At 31.0% G+C, this 22017-nt stretch overlaps 1 protein-coding gene across 1 annotated transcript in view; it reads left to right on the top strand.

Moving 5' to 3' along the window:
- LOC129219339 (neural cell adhesion molecule 1-like) overlaps nucleotides 1-10320 on the top strand; it is a 197851-nt gene extending 187531 nt beyond the window's left edge. Inside the window, exon 14 of the mRNA XM_054853703.1 lies at nucleotides 10153-10320. Coding sequence (XP_054709678.1) covers nucleotides 10153-10320 — 168 coding nt within the window. The remainder of the gene's footprint in view (nucleotides 1-10152) is intronic.
- Nucleotides 10321-22017: the final 11697 nt, after the last annotated feature.

The raw sequence follows: 22017 nt of genomic DNA, 5'->3' as shown, positions 1-22017 counted from the left end.
CCCCCCCCTGATAACTTTTGAATGAATAGTCGAAGATCTCGGCGAGGACACCTCATTCCCATATTTCACTTTTTGATTTGAACTATTTTTTGTTCAATTTTCAACAGTTCAAAAAAATTTAACATCAGCGCCTGCGGGGAAATTCAAGGCAATTCCGAACTGTGAGGCGAATTTGCTTCAAACAAACTTTGTAGGAAAAAGCTTTTGATGAAAAACTTGTAGGGTCTGGTGGGGTAAAGTAGTCATAAAATCGTAGGTTTTCAATTTAGGTGGATAGTAAATACAATAAATTATTTAAATACTTCAACTTTTTTTGTTATTATTTTACATTGCATTATTAAAGAACACGTACATTGAATTTCAGGAAAAAAAATATTGTTTTAAGTAGTTTTATAACAATTTCATTTCCCTTTGTATTTATGACCACTTTACCCCATAGGGTGGGGGAAAGTGGTCATAGCATGGGGTAAAGTGGTCATAGTTAAAAACAGCTGCAAAACTGTTACAAATAACCCTATTATTTGTATATTTCGGTTATTTTTATAGTTACAAGTATATGTACGAGTATATGCGGGTATGCACGAGTATATACGTGTCGTGTAAACAAGAGTAAACATGTTCACATATGAATAAATACATGTATACATCAGATGCATGCATGCATGTGCCTACTCAAGTATATTCGTGTATACACGAGCATATAAGCATGTATACGTGATTGCCTACAGGAGTGTATACGTGTCTACACGAGTATATACGAGTCACGTGTATATGCGAGCATGTACGCGCAAAACGAACATCATTTGCGTGTTTGCACATGTATCTCGAGTATATACGTGCATACCTGAGTTTCTGATTATATACGTGTATAGTCGACGTATATACGCATATATAAGTGTACATAGATACACTACTGGCCATTGAAATTGCTACACCAAGAAGAAATTGCCAGAATGAAGCTAAATTTTACACACGTGATAATAAAATTGACATTAGAAAGTGATTACAAAATTAAAGCAAATTGATCATTTATGGTTGGAAAAATCTCGAATAAATGGAGGTTTAAGTACCCTGTTAAGCCACCTCTAGCGTGAATGTATCATGTACTTGAAGCGGAACAATCGGGCATTGAGACATAACAGTCTCCTACGATATCCTGCGTCATCTCGTACCACAGTTGCTGTAAACGTGCCACTCATTTGATCAAAGTCATAAGTGTTAGCACTCACGACGGGGCTCCCAGGAACCATTTTTTAACATGACAATGCGCGGTGAAACGCAGCAAGGGTGTAAAGGGATTTCCTCTTCCGCATTATCACTTTCTCTGGTCTGCGTGATGCTCTGGTCTGCGATTTGTGACTTGTCACAAATTGAGCATATCTGGGATCACTTGAGACTTTAAATTGGACAACCTGTAAGTTTGATCAAATTAGTGGCGCGTTTACAGCAACTGTGGTACGAGAAGACGTAAGACATCGTACGAAACTGCTGTACCTTATTGTTCGACCGTATCGGTTCTTAAATTCCAACTAGAGGTGGCGCAACAGGGTACTTAAACCTCCATTCATGTGAGATTTTTCCAGTAATAAATGATCATTTTGCTTTCATTTTGTAATCGTTTTCTAGTGTCAATGTTGCCATCACGTGTGCAAAATTTTGTTTCATTCAGACTATTCCTTCTTGATGTAGCAATTTTAACGGCCAGTAGTGTATTTACATACATATACGGGTATACACGAGTTAATTCGTGGATATATCCAGTGCGTGTTTGGTACGTGTCTACGCACGTATATATATATGTGAAAGCAAGAGTATATACGTATGATTACGTGTAAACACGATTCTATACTTGTTAGACGTATATACGTACATTTACGTGTAAACACCAGTACATGTATCCACATATATCTACGAGTACATCCGCTAAGATACATGTATGCTTACATAGTGAATCCAAGATCTTGGGCAAAATCTAAGTGGTGTGAAAGGGTGGGATAAGAAGCAAAGAATCATAAGGAACTTATGGTCATTGACGCGCTACATGCACACAAAGTCGGAAATCGATGGAATGAAAACAGGTCACAAATTTGGTACACAAAGATGATTTTACCCGACATTTTAGTACTTAAGAAATATTTAGACAGTTGTTAAAAAGTAAGGCCTGTAGTAGCTCTAATACACGCATCGCAACAAAGGCGCAGCGACTGATGAAAGTTTTTCAAGAGTCTCGTAATTGCAACAGAGTGATTGCGACGCATGTATACAGATGCCTGCCGCAAGTTTCATCATTCACTTTAAAACTTTCTTAAGTCGTTGTGTAAAATTGTCTTTTTTGTAATAAATTTGTGACCTGTTTTGCATTCATTAGTTACTGGCTTTGCGTGCATGTAGCACGTCAGCGTTGAGTTTGTGGCCATATGTTTCTTATGATTCTTGCTTCTTATCCTCCTCTTTAACACCTTTTAAAAATTTCCTAGAGTTTAAACTCACACTGCATACATGTATATCATATGCTAGTATGTAAGTGTCAGCTCGAGTACGTACGCGTATATACGTCGTGTCTACCTGAGTATATAAGTGTTCTTATTTGTACGAGTATAAGCGGGTATATACGTGTATAGTCGAATGTATATCTGTATAGATAAAAAATACTACGAGATACCCAAATACGTGTTTATTGGTGCATTTATGTGAATACGTTTATATACGTGCCTACACGAGTATATGCATATGCATGCGCATATACTCATATATTTAATTTTGTTTACTTTAAAAACAATACATATTAAGTTAAAATAATATTTAATTTATATCTGCCTTATACTTAAAGATTAAGTGATTTTAAAAGTACAATATTCGTTAAGCCTAATATTATGACCACTTTACCCCATCTTACTAAAATTGTTCTAAATAAATATTCAAAATAGGTTCAGCTAACTGCTAATGTGTATGAGTTCTTGAGACATGTAGGAAGCTTCCTGCCCAGTCAATCTGTTCATAATTCTAACAAACAAAATTTCCCAAGGAAGTTAAAAAAGGTGTTTATATTTTTAAAAAAATCATAATCACACAAAATATTTTTTTTACCAAATAAAATTTTGCCAGTTGTAAAATTTTATATTCAAAATGTAGTTTCTAACTGCACTACTCTAAAATAAAATTTTCACATTCATTCGAACATTTATTTCTAAGGTATAGCCATTTATTTGAATTATGACCACTTTACCCCATTGACCACTTTCCCCCACCAGACCCTATATAAAATATCTTTTTGAATGGATCAATTTTCCGTTCAATTTTGAACAGTTCAAATCCCTTAACATTGAAGGCGGATTTTTTTAAAACAAATTTTGTTGGAAATAGCTCTTGACGCCAAACTACAGACTTCGACTCCGAGAATTTAGGGGCACTTGACTCCGACTCCTATGCCCGACAATTAATCGGACTCCGACTCCCCGACTTCGACTCTGACTTCGTAGCTTTGGCAAAAATTTATACACGGAGGACAAATGACTGACTCCGATTCTTAGTAATTCGACTCCGACTCCTTTACCCCAAAATGAGATTGACTCCGACTCCGCAGCTATGGTTTTGACTGGGAAATAATTATTGTTGATCTGTTGATTGTTTTTATTTTTACGCTAAAGTTTTACTTTAGGTATTCAGTTTTCGGCGAATAAACTCGAAGTCATTTATGTTTCTACATAAAGATATGCGCAGACGATTTTTTTTTTTTTTTTTTTTTTTTTTTGACAATGAAAATTATTTCTTTAAGTTGACATTTTATTGTTTTTATTTATTTTGGTAAGTGCATTAACTCATTTAGAAAACTGTTTTTGGCAACAGGGGATAAATAAACGATTTTTTTTTTTTTTTTTGATATAATGTATTTATTTTAATGAGCTTATTAGTTTTAATTATTATTTTTTCGTTTTGAAAGCAGTTAAAGATTTTTTTAATGGAAAAAAGTGTATTAGCTGCTTTGTTTAAAAGTTGTTGCTATTTTTTTTACGCATTTAATTTTTTTAGATGAGTGAGGAATATTTTATTCCTAGAAATCAGCTTAAATTATTTTTAAAATATGTTTGAAAAAATTTGCCATTTTAGCTATTTTTGGGAATATTGATCAGGTACTAGAAAGTAGTATGGGTATGCGGGAAAGTAGGCTTGTCTAGTTCTAGACAGAACTTCTTGTTTAGTTTTACAATGGTTTTAAATTTTTATTTTATTGTAGTTAGGAGACGAAGTACTGTCGTTTGTTTGATTACCCTTTCATTTTTTTCGAACATTTTGAGTTTTTTAACGTTTCTATATTTTGAAAAAATTTCAAATGAGAAATCTTAAAATTGGCAGGATTACTTATCTTGTCATATGTGTAATTCATGCTAAAATATTATTGTAATTGGAAATGTTGAGGTCAAGAAAGTGATTTATTTGGCATGGAGCTGCTCATTAAATGAATTAAGTTAACATGAGCATTACTAGTTTTTTAGTATGCAGATAACAAACAACTGTGACCATAACTTTTCAAGATAGTGTGTTCCAATTACTTTCAAAATATAAATATAAATAATAGCTAAACAGTAACAAAACTTTCACAGCAATTTCCAATGTCTAACACAGTGAGACATAGTTTTCCCATGAACTATAACTGCAACATCACAATTCAACAAAAATCCAAATTAAAAATAATAAACTTTAACCATACCAATAACTAATCACTATCACTACTTTTTTTGTCTTACAAATACTCTTGGGTGTTACATTTTTCTATCGATTTCCAGTTAAAAAACACAATGACGAATAACAATAGTCATTCGTATACCAAGTCTTGGATATATACATTATTCCATAAAATGTTCTAGTTGTGTGAAATTTTTGTTTACTTATTTTTGAATAATCACAAGGATCGACTATTATGAATATATCCAACGCTGTAATAAAGTATTTTCGGCCAGTAGAATTGCACGAAACAAGCCTTAAAGCAAATAAATGTGAAATTTCATTGTATACCTACTCGGAAAGATGCAAAATTTATGAGTTTTTTTTCAGTAAGTAAAGAAGAACTGCTTATCTCACTGCTTATTTAAAGCTGATTAAACGTTTGCTATTTTTTCATAGAATCAAGATTTTTTTCAAGTCTTAGTTCGGGCGTGGATGCAAAAGGATTTACTATTCTTAGCTCTGCTGAAAATAAATGCGAGACACCGGTCCATATATTTGCGAACGGTATTCTTATCTATTTTAACATTCAAAAAATGTTTACGTTCTTATCTGTTCGTGACTTTTTCTGAAATTTTAACATAACTTAAAGAAAGTGTGTGAAATTGATTGCTATTCTATTAAAGTAGTATGTTATTTCAACGAATTAATTATACATAAATTTATTTCTGTGCGATAAAACTTTTAATACCGATTGTAAGGTCGTCGTTTCAGCAATCAAGATTGTACTCAATAGGAATGTACGCTTTCTTTACAAAAAGCTAGTTAAGCATTAAGGAGTTTACACAACTTATCAATAATTTGTAATTTATTTCTGGATTTTTTTCATGGATGATTTTATAAACCAATAGTTTTTAAAATGTTACAATAAATATTTTTATTTTTATTTTTAATATACACTTAAACCTGTTTCTGACGGTCTCTTTTTTTTTTGCGATTTTTTTTTCTTGTGCGGCATGTGCACATTTTAACCCTCTTACTCTTGGCCTATCCCAGAATTACATGTTAATTGGACGAGATATCTCGTCAAGAACTGCAAGGTGGTTTTATTCAGATTGGGACTCAATTGACGACATTCTTTATAAAATTGACGAAATGTTGTATAAAACGAGCGCTTTTTTTAATGCGATTTTTTCTATGCGGTCCCTGTTCACCGCACAAGAACAGGTTTGGTTATAATTAGTACTAGTGGTACCCGCACGGTTTTGCCCGTAGTAGAAAATTAAAAGGTCTTTTGTTCGCCTGTATATTTGCAAATACTGTATGGTGAATTTCTCGAAAAATTGGCTTGCCCATGTTACAGTTCCATGTTATGATAACTTGGTAATTTACTCGTCCATCTTATGATAATTTTTATCGGGAGAATGTTCTTAAAATTTGGAATAGAAAAAGAATAAAATCGAATTTTCGAAAAATCGCTTCGAGGTGCCTACCCCCCACTACAAACTAATTTTGTGCCAATTTTCATAAAAATTGGCCGAACAGTCTAGGCGCTATGCGTGTCACACAGATCCTGACAGATAACCAGAGAGATAGAGATCAAGACAGAGAATCTTTCAGCTTTATTATTAGTGAACATTTTCTGTATTATCATTTTTGAAAATCATTTGATTTGCGTTACAGAAAAACTGCAGCCAATATTTTTCAGACATTTTGAATGTTCTATCTTTTCAACAAGTTTATTAGTGGGATAGAATGCGAAGCAAACCCATTGCATAAGTACACTTATTTTTTTAAGGTAGAACATTTAACAACCTTTGCACATTGTTAGTGAACTATACAACTGTCAAAAAAGTTAAATGAGAGATATGATTTTGCAGAAAAAAAATAAAAAATTTGAACGTAACACAGTTGAATTATTCCAAAGATGTGAAAACATGTGCAGTAAGTGTTTTTAAAAGATCTGGCTTTCATAAATTGACAGTTTGCTAAAATGATTACTGCGAATGTGCAAAATATGCTAAAATATGTGTGCATAAAACACACCGCAAGCTCGGTCATTCCATCCAAGGACCGTAGTTTCGTGCTTTTTAGCCCTCATTAGCCCGGAATAGGAAATAACTGAGCTGGAGGCGGAAAATCAAGAGAGCCAAACAAACTGGCAACTAATGTAGAAATAGTTTACCAGACGAGTGACCGCAGCAATAGATTGAAAGCAAGGATTAAAGGCAAAGCGTGGTATTATGTAGTAGGTTACCACCTTAAGCGAGAGCTAAGGCAGAAATACATAAAATGCACCGCAAATAATAATCTGCATATTATTTAAGAAAAAACGAAGCATAGCAGCTGCAGTATGATTCATAAGGAGAGAGATGTGTTTGCAAAACACTGCTGTATGTTATCGCATTCTTATTATTTTTGTATTTACCCTTCAATACTATTTAATGTCACAGATAAGAGAATGAACAAACTGATGAAACAATTAATTTCACTTAAAAAAAATATATGACACAAGACCAAAAATGTCTTTTGGATTTACCCAGTTCTTTATAAACAAAAGCTAGATGAAAAAATTTTGTAAATATGACTTTTTACACAAATTTTACACGAAATTGCTAGGTGGATACAGTTGACTATCAGTACATATTGCATTTACAATTTCAATTCATACAATTTCAATTTCATTAAAGCATACATTAATAGCAGAGAAACTCTTTTACAGACACATTCCTATTATTTCACAGCACGAAACAATAGTATAAACGAAAACATAGTACGTGTGAAAAGTTTTGAAAGTATTAGGAAACTTTATAAATGGTTTGTGAAAATAAAAAGGAAAAAATATCTCAAAGAAATCTTTAAAAATAAAAATTTGGCTGAAATGTGGTGTCTTAACGCTTTTACCTTTATGTTTAGATGCACTTACGTTTAAAAATTTCTTTTTCAGAAATCTATCAAACATCAATAATTTGGAGCATGTTTATGCTAACTCATAATACAGTTCTAGTTTTAAAAAAAGTTCTACAGTTCTAATTTTAAAAAGAACAGTTCTGATTTTAATCTCAAAGGGAAAAAAAAGTTTTGAACCTATTTAAATTCGAAAACTCTCATCTGCATTCAAGTTGTTAACCATTTTATTTTCGCGTTTCCACGGTTACGCTTTTTTAATCCATTGTTTTCCTTTCATCTTTCTCTAAAAATTTATTTTTTTTTTTTGTGTTTCCATGGTTACGCTTTGTAAAACCATATTTCTTTTGTTTTCTTAAAAGTAATTTAATATCTGTCGCCATTGCTTGGAACGGAAAATTTGCATGATTTTTTTTATTATTTATTTAAGCCTGCTTGTTGAATATGCGTCACTTGACATAATTTTTATTTTCAAAGTAGACCGGGCAAAGCCGGCCAACGCAGCTAGTATGTGATAAAAGGATGATAAAAATATAAAGTCATATTTAAAGGAAAATATTTTGCTGGACTCTGTTCTTTTAATGCGTCATTTGCGTTTGAACGTTCCTTGATTAGAAATCTGACAGAAGTTTCAAATTAGTAACATGTTCATTTAAAATAATAAAACCGCTCTAATTTTAAGAAAAAATAATAAACAATTGTTTAAAGTACTAGAAAACTTACCTCGAATAATTCCAACATCGATCTTTTGTAATGTTATTTCTTCGTTTAAAACTAAGTGTCGACAAAACTGTCAGCCGGAGACTTAGGTAATGATTAAATATTTTTAGTTTAGATTAATTCTCTGATTGATTAAACTTTTCTTTCTTCTCAACTTCATGTGCGCCTCTCTTTATGGTAAAGCATTTCATCGATTTATTTTTCTCTCAAAAGCGTTCCCTTTCAAATCGGTTTTCTTTAAATCTCTTTCAGAATTTCATTTGTCGTTCGTTCGAGAAACTGGTAAAATATATTTTCCAAAAGTTTGATTTTTCGAAAATTTAGTTCTTACTTAACCGACTGATTTTTTTAAACTATTTGTTATTCAGTAGTTTGCTTAAATATTTAATTCTAGTGTGCAATTTACTAACTCAGCTTTGAGCTCAAATATTTGTGATTCATTATTTTGTTTAAATTTTACTTCGAGTTACTAAAAGTTACTTATCAGATTAACAGATTGATTAAAATTAATTTAAATGTGACTCAAATTGTTGAAGTAAAATATTAATTATTATTAAAAATTCGCAACATATATAAAGGTCCGAAATTTCAAAAAATACCAAAAACTGTTATCGTATATTTATTTCAGTTCCTGTTCCAGCACTCTCCTTTTTGTCCAAAGATTCATCATTTTAAACAAACTGGAACATATGAGGCAAGGGGAGAAAAATTTCATGCACATCTTGTTACTAAATGACATTTTAAATTAGCACCTAGAAATCAACACGCTAAATTAAAATATGCCTTAAAAAGTAAAATACCAGTACTTGTAACAAACCTCTGTAATAAACTTCAAAAAATAAATTTAAAATTAATAAAAACTGTAAGTTAAAATTATATAAAGTATACAAAATTCTGGACTAATGTAATGACTAATTAAATCAATGTAAAAAGAAAAGTAAGGTGTTTCAAAAGAAGGAAGCGACCGTAAAATACTTTTATTTTCATTTCAACATGATGAAAACAATTCGGCTATGGCGTATTTCTTTTTTTTCACAAAACTGTATGCTAACAATGTACAATTCTATTGTAAAATAATAATTCTTCTAAGTTTTGGTGCCCAGATGAATTCTTCATATGGAATTGAAGTTTAGGAAGGGGAAAATTAGTGTATTTTTTTGTTTAAACGCATCAGTGATACTAATAATAAGATGCAAAATTTACAAATTAGGAAAAAGCAGGGCATTTCTAAAAATCTTTTACGAAAATTAACACATTTCTTGCTCAGATTATAGCCATTATTGTTTTAAAATTACATGATAAAAATAATGCATTACATCTTGAAATTAGTCCAAAACCTGCCCCATGTAAGGGTACATTTGTACAATAAAGAAGAAATTCTAATTATACAAATTTCAACAAAAATTGTATATTTTAACTTAAAATGTTTTCTGTGATATTTAACCAAACGTAAGCAAATTTGATGGTTTCCGTAAAGCAGAACCAGATTACTCGGATTTTTTTTTCTCTTGTTCGAACACGTTATAGTTTTTTTTTTTTTTTTTTTTTTTTTTTTTTTTTTTTGTGGTTCGGAATTCAGAAACACGTCGTATTTATTCTGGAGTATGAAGAGTTGAAGTTTGTGCAATCACTACATTTTCTGAATTGCCATTATTTGTCGATTTTTCTGAATAATAAAAAATTGAAGGCAATGATCAATCAATCACAAAATCAGGTTACAAATCATCTTAAAAACTGCTTTCGACTACCAAAATTTTTGATTTTATTAAAACCATATCAATAGAACTTGAACATTAATTAAACAGACTCATTAAGCTTTGTTTGCACAATTGGTATTTATATTTAAAACTGTTATTTTTCCAGCTTCCCATGCAAACAGAGCTAGAAACGCCTGACATTGAGAAAACGCGCAGCATTATCGCAAGTCCAACGGAAAGTTACTGCCACAATACTGCAGTAATTGTCAAACAGAGGACATCTCCAGACAGTCCAACTTCTGTTAGCATAGCCATACGTCACACGGATGTCTAGAAAAAATTAAACGCCCCTCTCTGTGCCAAAAGGGGATATACTGCCTGAAACTATCGGATTCTACATGTAAGTGAACTTCTAATTGTATTTCTTGTAATTTTTTCTGTTAAGTGTACTAACATGATGCGAAAAGGTAGAATTGAAGATTTTACATTTCATTTAAGTAGTAGAATTTTACGATAAGCTTTTGTTTTCGACATTGTAGAGCTTCGTAAATTTGGCCAAAATAAATGATACTTAAAAAGTAAATAAATAGGGTCATTCCATGTCAAGTGATCCAAAATTTTTATGACATTTTTGTATTTCTTTGAAATTTGGCTTATCGATTGTACCCTTCAATGTTATCAAAAGTCCAAATTTTTAGATTTTTATATCTTTTATTTATGAGAATTTGATTTTTAGGAAAGCCCTCTTTTTTCATGGATGCTTGAACATAAAATGGACAATAACTCAGCACCAAATATAGATAGAAAGATGTGGTAAAAAGCATTTTAAAGTACATTAGTTGCTGTTTAATATAATGCAACATGACTAATTTTATAAAAAAAATCATTTTTAAAAATTTAAATTAAAGTTTAAAATTTAAATTTTTCAGAAAACATATGATTTTTTTTTAATTCTCAAAATTGTTTATGTATTTTATCTGCATTTGTGCAAAGTTTTAAGTTGAGATCTCAATCGGATCATATTTTTTTGAAATTTTGAATAAAATTTGACTTAAAAAACGATGATATTTTTCAGATTATATTTAGTTAAATATGGGGTTCTCTTATTGGATGATTGTCTAGTGAATAGTAAGTAAGCATGACTATGCTTGAAATGACGTGACATGAACTTGTAGATTGGTAGAGGTGTACGTAAAAAAATTACAGCATGAGTTATCGAGTTAACCATGGGTTTTGTGTTCATCTTTAGTTATTATGTTAAATGTACCAATTGCACAGAAAAAAATACTACAAAAATACTGCTCTTGAGAGAAGAATGATAGAGATTTAAGTTTCCAAGAAGACCAGCACTCACGGTTTTATTGTTAACTTTTTACTCATAACAAACTTTCATGCACATATTTAATTATATATTTTGATTATTAGTAATGTGTGTCATTTAAAGTTAAACTGAAACAATTAATAATTAGCTTTCAATAGAAAATGTGGAATGAGAGTATTGTAAGTCCCTTAAAGTTACATAAAATAACAGTAATGTAAGTCATTTAAACTTACATCGAAGCAAGTTATAATTAACTCTTATCATAAACGTATGATGACAGTAATGTAAGTAATTTGAAGTTACGTGGAATAACAGTAATGTAACTCAATTAAAGTTACATTGAAACAAGTTACAATTAAATTTGACGTAAAATTAAGAAGTCGGTTGAAAGTCCTTTTTAACCCCCGAAACACAAAAGAAGGGGGTTATAAGTTTGTCGTGTCTGTGTATCTGTGCGTCTGTCTGTGGAACTCTAACGCCTAAACGGATGGACCGATTTAAAAAAAAAAGAAATTTGTTCGAACGCAGAGTTGATCAAAAGTGGTCTTAGCTAGGTGCTAGATTGAGTCTTCGGATGACATTATTTAACGAAGATATTAATTAAAATCTCTAAAAGGTATTTCGCGATTTTGCAGTGAAAACAGTTAAAAAGTTTTAAATTTCATGCCAAAATAAAGAGATTTTTTTTCCGCGTCTAATAGAATGTGTTTGGAACTTACATTTTTCATAGAATTCGAATTACAAGGCTTTTTTAAAGCAAATTTTAATAACGGCTAAAACTTTATTCACGCGATTGATAACCGAATTCATTATTGGCCGACAAGGAAATAAAACGCAATGACTTAATTTTTTTATCTTTTGTCAGTTTCTGTTTAATAGCAAATAAAATATTTCACATTAACTTTTAATAATATAAGGCTTTAAAAGGATTTTCAATTTTTCCTCTTGATTCTACAGATGCGACCCGTTTTTTTTTTTTAATTTTTAATTTTATCGTTGCTTGTTTTATTAACCAGCAATTTGTTCTGGTTTTCATTTTGTATATTTCAACTTTATATTTATTATCAGCTTAAAAAAATTTTAGCATATAATTAAACTTTGTTTGTTTTCAGGAACTAAAAATATTGAATGACTGTAAAATGGTTCTATAAAACTATCAAACTTGTACATAAGAAGACCAATGACTATTTGTGATACTTACATTTTTAGACAATGCAACATTTGTTTGCATGCCTTTGAGGAGCTCAAGAAAGATGAGGATCAAGAAAGTTGTGTAAACAAAGGAAAGTGAGACTGAAAAATTCAAAAATTTGTGTGGGAAAAAATCCTGCACGGAGATGTGAGCTTTTTTTTTTCTTTTCTGTATTTATTTATTTTATTTTTTTATAAGAATGAGCCGTGCGTTAAAAAAATATACTGACGCTACAGTTGAAAAATACACTTGGTGTGATCGAGAAAAATGTGTTCTTCATGCCAAACGTTTCCTGCATTTCCCTATAAATAACTTATCTGTAACAATATGACTATGGAACATTAAACGAATTATATTTGGGCATGAAAAAAAATTCATTTGTGTCCGTGGCTTTGAAGGAGAAGAGTAAAAATATTTCAAAAATATACGAAGTTAATAGCATACTAAAATTATTATACACAATTGTATGTCTTTGCTCGTGCCGTTTTATATCCATAAATACGATGCAATAAGCCTTACCTGGAATTGTTATTTCTTTCCGTGAATTTTGAAAAGGCATGGTTCTGCAATTAAAATTTACAAAATGCACCTTTGAGTTTTAAACCTTCAAGTTCGAGTGATTTGATTACTGTGTTGAAACTTTGTTTACAACTGGAGTTAATGCTGCTGTGGGAAGGTACACAATGCAGTGTCTGCAATTTTTTTTTTTTTGCCATCTACTGTATTTTACCTTTAATGAACTAGCTCGCTTGTTAGGTTTCTGCTGAAAATAAAGCACTTAAAACACATCAAATTCCAAAATTTCCCTATTCTTAGTAAAGAATTCAAAACGCGTTTTTTTTTTTCAAATACCTCAAATCTTTATTTCTGCATATATTGTTCTGTACCTTCACACGGCAGAAAGACTCGGGTGCGATTTTTCTTCCTTAAAACGAACTGAATAACAAAATAAGATGAAAAAATAACATTCAAAATTACTGTATCTGATAGACATTTTTCAATAAAAGTCGTATATCTACAACGGCCAAATAGACTAATGTTGTGGCTATCACATAAATATCACACTAAAAGAAGCTTTTTTTGGCTGAGTTATTTTATTTTTGAGAAAAAAAGAAGTCTCAACTATTTTTGCCATTTAAAATATTATAAATGCCGGTACTGCGTTAAAGACTCGCAATATTCGGTAAAAAGTATTAAAGCCTTTAGCTGATCCGGTAGATGAACAGGATTTAAAGAATTTGATATTATTTTTTTAACACCTTGCCTGTTGCTTTACTTGTGGCTTTATGAATTTCCCTAATGTCTTTTTTATAAGTTACTGTTGTTGTTATGTGAAACTTCACTTTTCCAAAGAAAGAAAAAAATAAAACAATGTGATTATTAACTACTCCATCAGTGATTAAAAAAAATTTTTAAATATTTTTCACCAAGTTTTAATTTAAAAAAAAGAATAATTAAAATTTCGATTTGTTTACATTCTTTGATCAAGATTTTTCCCTAGGTCACCCTATGTACACTATAAAAACATTTAAGTGGTTAAATATACATTTCATCAGACGTAAATTAAACATTTGAATTTAATAATATTTGAACTTCTGGAAGTTTAAAAACATCGATGAACGTATTTCGAGTAGAAATTCTTGTAATACTGTTCCCAATGTTTATAAATATAACATTGCGTTTGAGCTTCTGAAGCAAGAAAAACTATAGTATAAACTAATATTATGTTTATTACATGTTTTTTTTTCTATTATTCAAATATCTTTTATCCCAATAAATTAGTCAATCGGAGAATTTCCTTCTGCATATACAAAAATGCAGATAATGAAACTATTATTCTTAAAGTTTGCAATTTTTAAAAACTTTGGTGCACACGTTTTACAAAAAAAAAAAAAAAAAACCTTGAATTTTGGTACGTCATGTTCACTATCTAAAGTTAAACCCGAATATTTCGCTACAGCTGTTTTGAAAAGAAATTGAAAGAAGGATACTTAAAACAATTTTCAAAGGTTTGACTAATACCAACTGGTTTAATGCTTTGAATTTACTGAAATTTGTTTTTTCGGCAATTTCAAAGTCTGGATAACAATATTTCGCTTTAAGCAAACAAGTTGCCTAATGATTAAGACATTGCTTATTTTAATGCTTGGTATATATTTTCCCCTTTTCTCCCTCCCCCACTAAAACGGATACGATCGAACTACAATAAGAGCTTAAATGTTAAATTTTACAAACATTACTAGTAATTGAAACGAACGATTAATGAAAAGTAAATGCCATGTTAAGTGCACTACATATTATTGAAATATATTTTATAAGTGCAATATGATATCAACTTTATCTGTTTTTTTTTATTTATTTATTTTTATTATTTTTTTAATCATAAGGTATGGAGTTTCCTCATTTTCTGAAAAGAATGTTTTATTTTTCATTTTTCTTTCTTTTATTTTTACATTCTGAAGAATGAACAAGTTAGCTAGAATAACTTCCCACGATCTCTGCCTTTACCTTTCCTTCAGTTGAATTAATCATTTTCTAAAATGCATATAGATAAATGATTTTCTAGACACGTATCATTTTTCTAAAGAAGTTTAAAAAGGATTTATTGAACACGTATCTACGCTGCAATTTTGCTCACTCCGGAGGAATATTTAAAACAGAAAAATGAAAATTGAAATATTGTTTTTAATAAACATTGTTTGTTAATCTTTTTAAAGATTTAGTCTGTAAAAGGTGTACAAAATCAAGTTATATTTATAAATTAATTATGTTCTTTGGATTAATTAATCAATGATGATTTTATAAATAATAAAACTAATTTCTACACTTTTTATTTCTAAACCAAACTTCCAAGTGAGATACATGATTGGATGTTTTCCGTATTGTGTTAAATTGTACAAACAGTATGGTTTTATAACTTTGTATAATTCAACATGATGCCTACATGAAATGTATCAGAGTCCTTATAAATTGTTGTATAAGTGTTGACTATGGTATATGAACAAGTTTATATTTCTTGTAAAATGAGAAAAATGTGTCTAAAAAAGGTGAATAAATCGTTATTGTTTCACACTAACTGTAAATACGAAAATACAGTCGGACCTCCATATATCGAAGTAGCAAATTGCCGGAAAAAAATTCGATATATAGAAATTTCGATATATAGAAACGATCTGTTTTTATCATAAAAATCTCCTAAAACATTAAAATTAAAGCTCATTTTCGTGTATGAAATCCAATTTCTAATTTATACGAGCATCAGATTAAAAGTTAAGAATTGAAAAATTAACAGAAATTACACTTTTGCGTCGTCACACATCTTCATTTTTCATCAATTCAACTTGATCCGCAATATTAGGGTACTTTCGTTTTGACAATGTGATCGAGAGAAAAAGAAAAAAACCACAATCTACTTAACCTGAATGATTTTTACTGAAGTTAAAAGACTAAAAATGATAATCAACAGACAAAAGGGATAACTTGAAACTGATTTTACAGTGTTACTGGTAATAAGATTTGAAATGAACTTGACGGAATTTTAAAACTCCAGAACGGAACAACGACATATCTACACACCTCTCAGCCCCAGATTCCGTATGAGTTTCATAGCAACCTTTAGTGAACATAATATTCTCCCCTAACCTTCATTTTTAATGAGACAAACAGTTTAAAGTGGAAAAAAAATCTACGAATGTCTCGAGAAAAATTTCGATATATAGAGATTTTTTCGATATATAGAAACAATTTTTCTATGTAATGAACATGGAAACGTGCTGGAATTTCGATATATAGAAAATTTCGATATGTGGAAGTTCGATATATGGAGGTCCGACTGTATTTCTCCATGAGGAGAAAGCATTGATTTACATTGACATGTGCCACATAATTCAATACGTAATTAGATGGTTTTGTATGAATTGCCTGTTTGTAAAAAATAGTTTAATAAAATTGTTTTTGTAACAATAGTTTTTGATTATTTGAGCAGATAAGATGGAAAAAAAACACGATATTACTACAATCCAAAATTTTTATATTTCACAAGCCACAATATTTGGTTTTGCGAAACTGCATAAATTTTAAGAGTAATAAGTCGGCCAAAACAGCATAGCAAAGATTTTTGAGGATCTCTATACACTTCAAAGATACAGAGTCATGGTTCTTTTTCTGACAAAATAGCTGACAAGGAATTGAAACATTAACTTGTGACTGTTTTTCAGTACTAAATAGCTTATTTAGCTTTTTTTTTTTTTTTGGTAACTCTAAAATTGATTCGAACATTACCCCTCAAACTATTTTCTTAAATAACGAATTCATTTTGAAGCTACTAGTGTTTTATTTACATTTGTTGTTGTTTTCTGCTTTGTAGTTTGGAATCGAAATTTAGATATTAAACTTAAGGCTCGATTAAGTTTTATAATAACGTTTTATATTTAACGCTACTTAAAAATCGTTTTGTGTTATATCATCGAGATTCTAACCTTATCGATCAGCACTTATATCCATAAATGTTCTGACTTAATCAGGATATCATTTGTAAAAAAAAAACGGCATATTTTGAAAATGTATATTTTTACCATAGCAAATTGTTTCGGTTTAAACTATAGTTAGGGAAGCCCAAACCTGGCAGCGACATAATGCTGGATATAGGATCTGCATAACGCTGACAGGTTAGTTTTGCCCCAACTATAGATACTTGATGCCTCGAAAACATTTTAAAAGTTCAAAAGAACAACAAAATAAAAAATAAAACATCAGAAAAGAATTGCAGACGCGCTTTTCGAGTTCACAACAATTTTTTTAGAGGCAAAGGAAAGTGAGTTTATGCTTTGATTACATAGCATTAAGAAAGGTTAGGTCACAGACAGTTACTATGCTAACTGCCTAACTGTTATAGGCCAGTTACTAGTCAATTTCCTGTAACGAAATGTGTACCTGTAACTATTTGTATCCTTCTATTTGTACTGTATTTTATTTTCTTTCTATTTCTTAAAATTCAAAATTGGGAAGAAATTCAGAATCTGCAAAATATTTCAATGTTTTAGTGCCCAAAAATCAATTTTTGAATCGCCGTTAATGTTAAAAAAATTAGAATTGTTCAAAAGGTATCCTAAAAGTTACTAAATCCAAAAATCTTTTCTATACATGTTTTTTTATCATTTTTCCCCCAAGAAAGTTTGTTTTAAGCCAATCTATCGTAAGGTTCGGGATCTATAGATCCCTTAATTTCTCAGTAGGCACAAATTTTCGGTTAGACCGACTTCGTAGGTGCTAACTGTTCAAAGCTGAAAGAAAACTGGTTTAAATCAAATATTTTTTTTTTCCTAACATGCTATTACCCGAGAGCTTTTCCAGGTAAAGTTTGTTTGAAGTAAATAAAAACTTTAAATTAGGGGTTTATATTTGCATTGAATTTCCTCGTAAAGCGCCACTGTTCAGTTTTTTGAACTGGAAAAAAGGAAGCATGGGAATGAGGTATACTTGTCGAGATCGTTAAAACAAACAAACAAACAAAAAAAAAAGTGGTAGAATTTTACTGTTCACACAAAAGTTGTTTTGGGCGGAACAGACAGACCGACACACAGACTGAGAGACCGACATACGCACAGTTTCCCCATCTCAAAACCTTGCTTAAGTTTTTCATTTCTCGATATTTAATTATCTTCTCTATTTTGACTTTTTAGCGATATTTAAAAGAAGCACTAAGCCATCTTTCATGCTTTGTCCTTATTTTACTTTTACGGGAAAGTAGACTAAAAAGAGGTTACTTCTAACCCCAAAAGTTGTATCTGCATTTTTTTTTTTTTGCGTTATATTTATAGTTATAAACGTATGGGGTTGAATAAATATAAAATAACATTTGACCTACTAACCCGAATTAGCATTGAAACAGGAAAGTGCACCTCCTCAAAACCGCACTTTTAGTACTATTCTTGGAAAGTGATAGGGCATTATATAAAAGTATTTTGTAAGAGTTTTTTTTATTTTAAAATACTTAATAATTAAACATTGCAACTAATACTTAGAAGTTATCTCAATATAATTATTTGCCAAGCTCATTTCATAGTAAATTATAAATTTAATTTCCCCACTCATGTATCAAACAATTTTAAGTTAGTAACCAATTTCCCTAGATAATTTGCCAATTAATCAGCGGCTTACCTTTAGTATTCTTATCACTTCCTTAAACGTAATTGTCAATCAATAAAGCAACATTTAAGCAAGATCAGACGCTATATAAAAATAATAAATGTGACAGAGAAAGGAAAATTATCGTTTTTACGTGATCTAAAGGCATCATATTTTGATTGAGGTTTATGAGCTCATACAGGGGCCGTTTGTGAAACTATGAGCAATAAATGAAAGGATTGAGAGTTAGAATGAAACCGGATAAATAAACTTTAACAATGTAAAATATGAACTCAATTTTTTTTTCAGTCATTCTTAACACTATCCCCCTGTGTGTTAGAAGAAGCCGACGGAAGTAAAGGATAGTAGAACAGAAAACCGTTTCTACTGTGAACTTGAACTCAGAAAAGTGTTGTAATGAATGCATCCAATAGTTAAATTTATTCCTAGGTTCGAAAACACACTAAGTGCTATTTTTAACTAAATACTCTTTTTGAGATTTTACAAACACAAATTTCTTTCAGTGCCGGATCTAGCTGGCGGCAACCTTTGGAGGGTTGCAGTTTTACCCTATATCTATGTTTTTTGCCCTTTAAAAGAAATATTATAGCTGAAACATTGGCAAGAACGGCAGTTTCAAGATGCTAATCAGATGACAACAGCAGTTTTAGATCATTGTTCGGTAAAATCTCAGATAAGATAAGTTTTTTGAGCAATCACATTGCTTATTGTTCTCATTTGACTTTTTTGAATTCCTATGATTTTATTTTCCTCCGCCTCCCTCGGCAGCACAACTGACGACTGCCCCCCCCTCCTTATACTGCTCCTCCTCTAGCTCCTCAACCGTCTCCAGGTTGCGTCCATATCCTACACACACGAGCTTACGTACATACATCTAAACACACACATACATACACACACACCTTCACACACGCACACCTACACACACGATCCTACATACATACACCTACACACACGCTCCTACATACATACACCTACACACACTCCTACATACACACGCCTACGCACACATACACACACGCGCATACCTACACACACCACACTCACACACATACACACACACAAATACACATACTCATGCCTGCACACAGACTCAAACACACACGCCTACATACACACACTCACTCGTTATTGCGAAAAACATAATTTGAATTCCAGATGTCAAAATTCATTTTTTATTTATTTATTTATTTATTTATTTATTTTTTTACATAAGAATAATGTTTTAAGCTTCGTGATTCAGACCTACCTGAGCCCTTCAGAGACTCACCAAGGCCCAAGCAGGGTAAAATACTTTGTGTGGTCAGAGTACAGTGATGTGAGTATTCAAAAGCTAAATCACATTCACCGAATTTAAGTCTTTAAGGTAAGTATATCAGTGAGATAAGCCAAGTGCGAACTATCCATGTGAATTATTCAATCATTTAACACTAAAAAATGGAAACGAAGCAACAAACTAGAATCACGTCAGAAGAAGGGTTACAACAACAAAGTGTCAATTTCTAACCTCCAATAAATTGCAAGCAGCCCCTAAATATTTGAATAACTGTACTTGATTGTGTAATGCGCTAGATATGAAAAGAGTCATCTGTGCTGTTACTATTACATTCGTTGCGTTAGATAATACTTCAGAGTTTTTTTTTTTTTTTTTTCAAAATATCTGAAAATGAATTGGCATTTTTAGATGAGGTGACCACAAAACTATAATACTGATAAATTATTTTACAATATTTGTTTTAATCTTATTTCGCGTAGCATTGCCTCTGTTGTTTTCACTGTATAACCCCTTGCTTTTTTAAATACTTTTTTTAGATAAAAGTTTTATAAGGAACATTAAAGTATCTTTTATAAGTCTTTTTTAGTTTTATCTAACCATCTATTCTTTCTACGTATGTCATAATGTTTCAATTATATCTCAAAAACCATTAAGAGCTATTCTTTAAAATGTTATTACAAGAAAAGAAATTAATTGCCATTTTAATTATACGCAAAAGACTGCAATTTTCATAATTTTTACAGCAACACACTCATTTTTAATTTAAAACCTGATTATTAAAATCAAATAAGTGCCCTGAATTTATATATAATTAAATAATGCGACGATAATTAAGGACACTGATAACGACATCACAAAGTCATTTCCCTAATTATATTAAAGCAAAGTTTAACATAAAATAACATTTAAATCCTCATTTTTGGAAAGAAATTATTGATCCTCTGAACATCGGTTCTAGTGATTAATGGCTACCAATTAAGTGTAATCTTCGAAGATGTCGAAGTGACCAATCTCACTTACGTTCTCTGATTTATTTTCAAGGGAAAGATTCTAAACCAATTGTGGAAGAACAATTTTTTCCTTTCCGAACATAGTATTTTTAGAACGAAGTCATTTTACTACTGTATGTTAATCATTTAAACGGTTTTTATCAAGATAACTTTTTTTTCCATGTAATCACTTTCATTTCTTCATTTAGATTATACATTTCTGTTCTGGTTTATGATAATTTATGTGATTGATCCCCAACATCTTTTTATCTTTAAAATAAGCAATTAATTCTCTCAATTTAAAATTTGTCTATTGTAAAAAAAAGTTGCGATACATTTTTATAAAAATCTAGTCCCATTACATTAAATATGCATTTCTGTCCCGGTTTATGTGATAGTTAATGTGGTACGTCCAACATCTTATTTTAATCTATAGGGTAGACCGGGACACATTTACGAGGATTTTTTTCAATGAATTTTTTAAATTTTTATATTTGAACCTAGGGAATTTTAGACATTGTGGTTTTATGAAGCAGTTAATGAAGTCAAAATTTGTACACTCAGTTTCTGCTCAGCTAGTGTTTTTAACCGAAAAAAAAAAAGTTTTTTGAGTCCAAGTTGAACACGGGACAAGTTTCTTTCTTTCCGCCATTTGATGCATACACGTATGGTGAATAGTTTTTGAGCTATGCCGATTGCTCAATTTTCCCCAGATCAGGTGCTCTCGTACATGGCGTCGGTCTTCACTATTGGAAATGGCATCTTCCAGCAGGACAATGCCATATGTCACAAGGCTATTATTGGGTTGGAGTGAACCCAACAGCATGACGAAGTATTCTAATTATTGCCCTGGCCACAAAATTCACCGGATTTTAATTCTATCGAGTACATTCGGGATTTCACGGGAAAGACAGCTCAGAGCTGAAACACCGCCATGTCAAGAAATCTCAACTTTGCGTGACCGCTGCATTAACATTGGGTACAATCTATCTCCAGACGTCTACCAAGAGCTTGTGGTATCTATGCCAAGGCGAGTCGCAGCTGTTTTGCAGGCCAAATGTGGCACAACGGGTTATTGACTGTGTTATCATAATGTTTTGGCTCAT

The sequence above is a fragment of the Uloborus diversus genome, chromosome 1, assembly GCF_026930045.1.
Source record: "Uloborus diversus isolate 005 chromosome 1, Udiv.v.3.1, whole genome shotgun sequence".
Classification (NCBI taxonomy): Eukaryota; Metazoa; Arthropoda; class Arachnida; order Araneae; family Uloboridae; genus Uloborus; species Uloborus diversus.
Note: the sequence above shows the minus strand (reverse complement) of the source record. Positions and strands in the feature narration are given on the sequence as shown.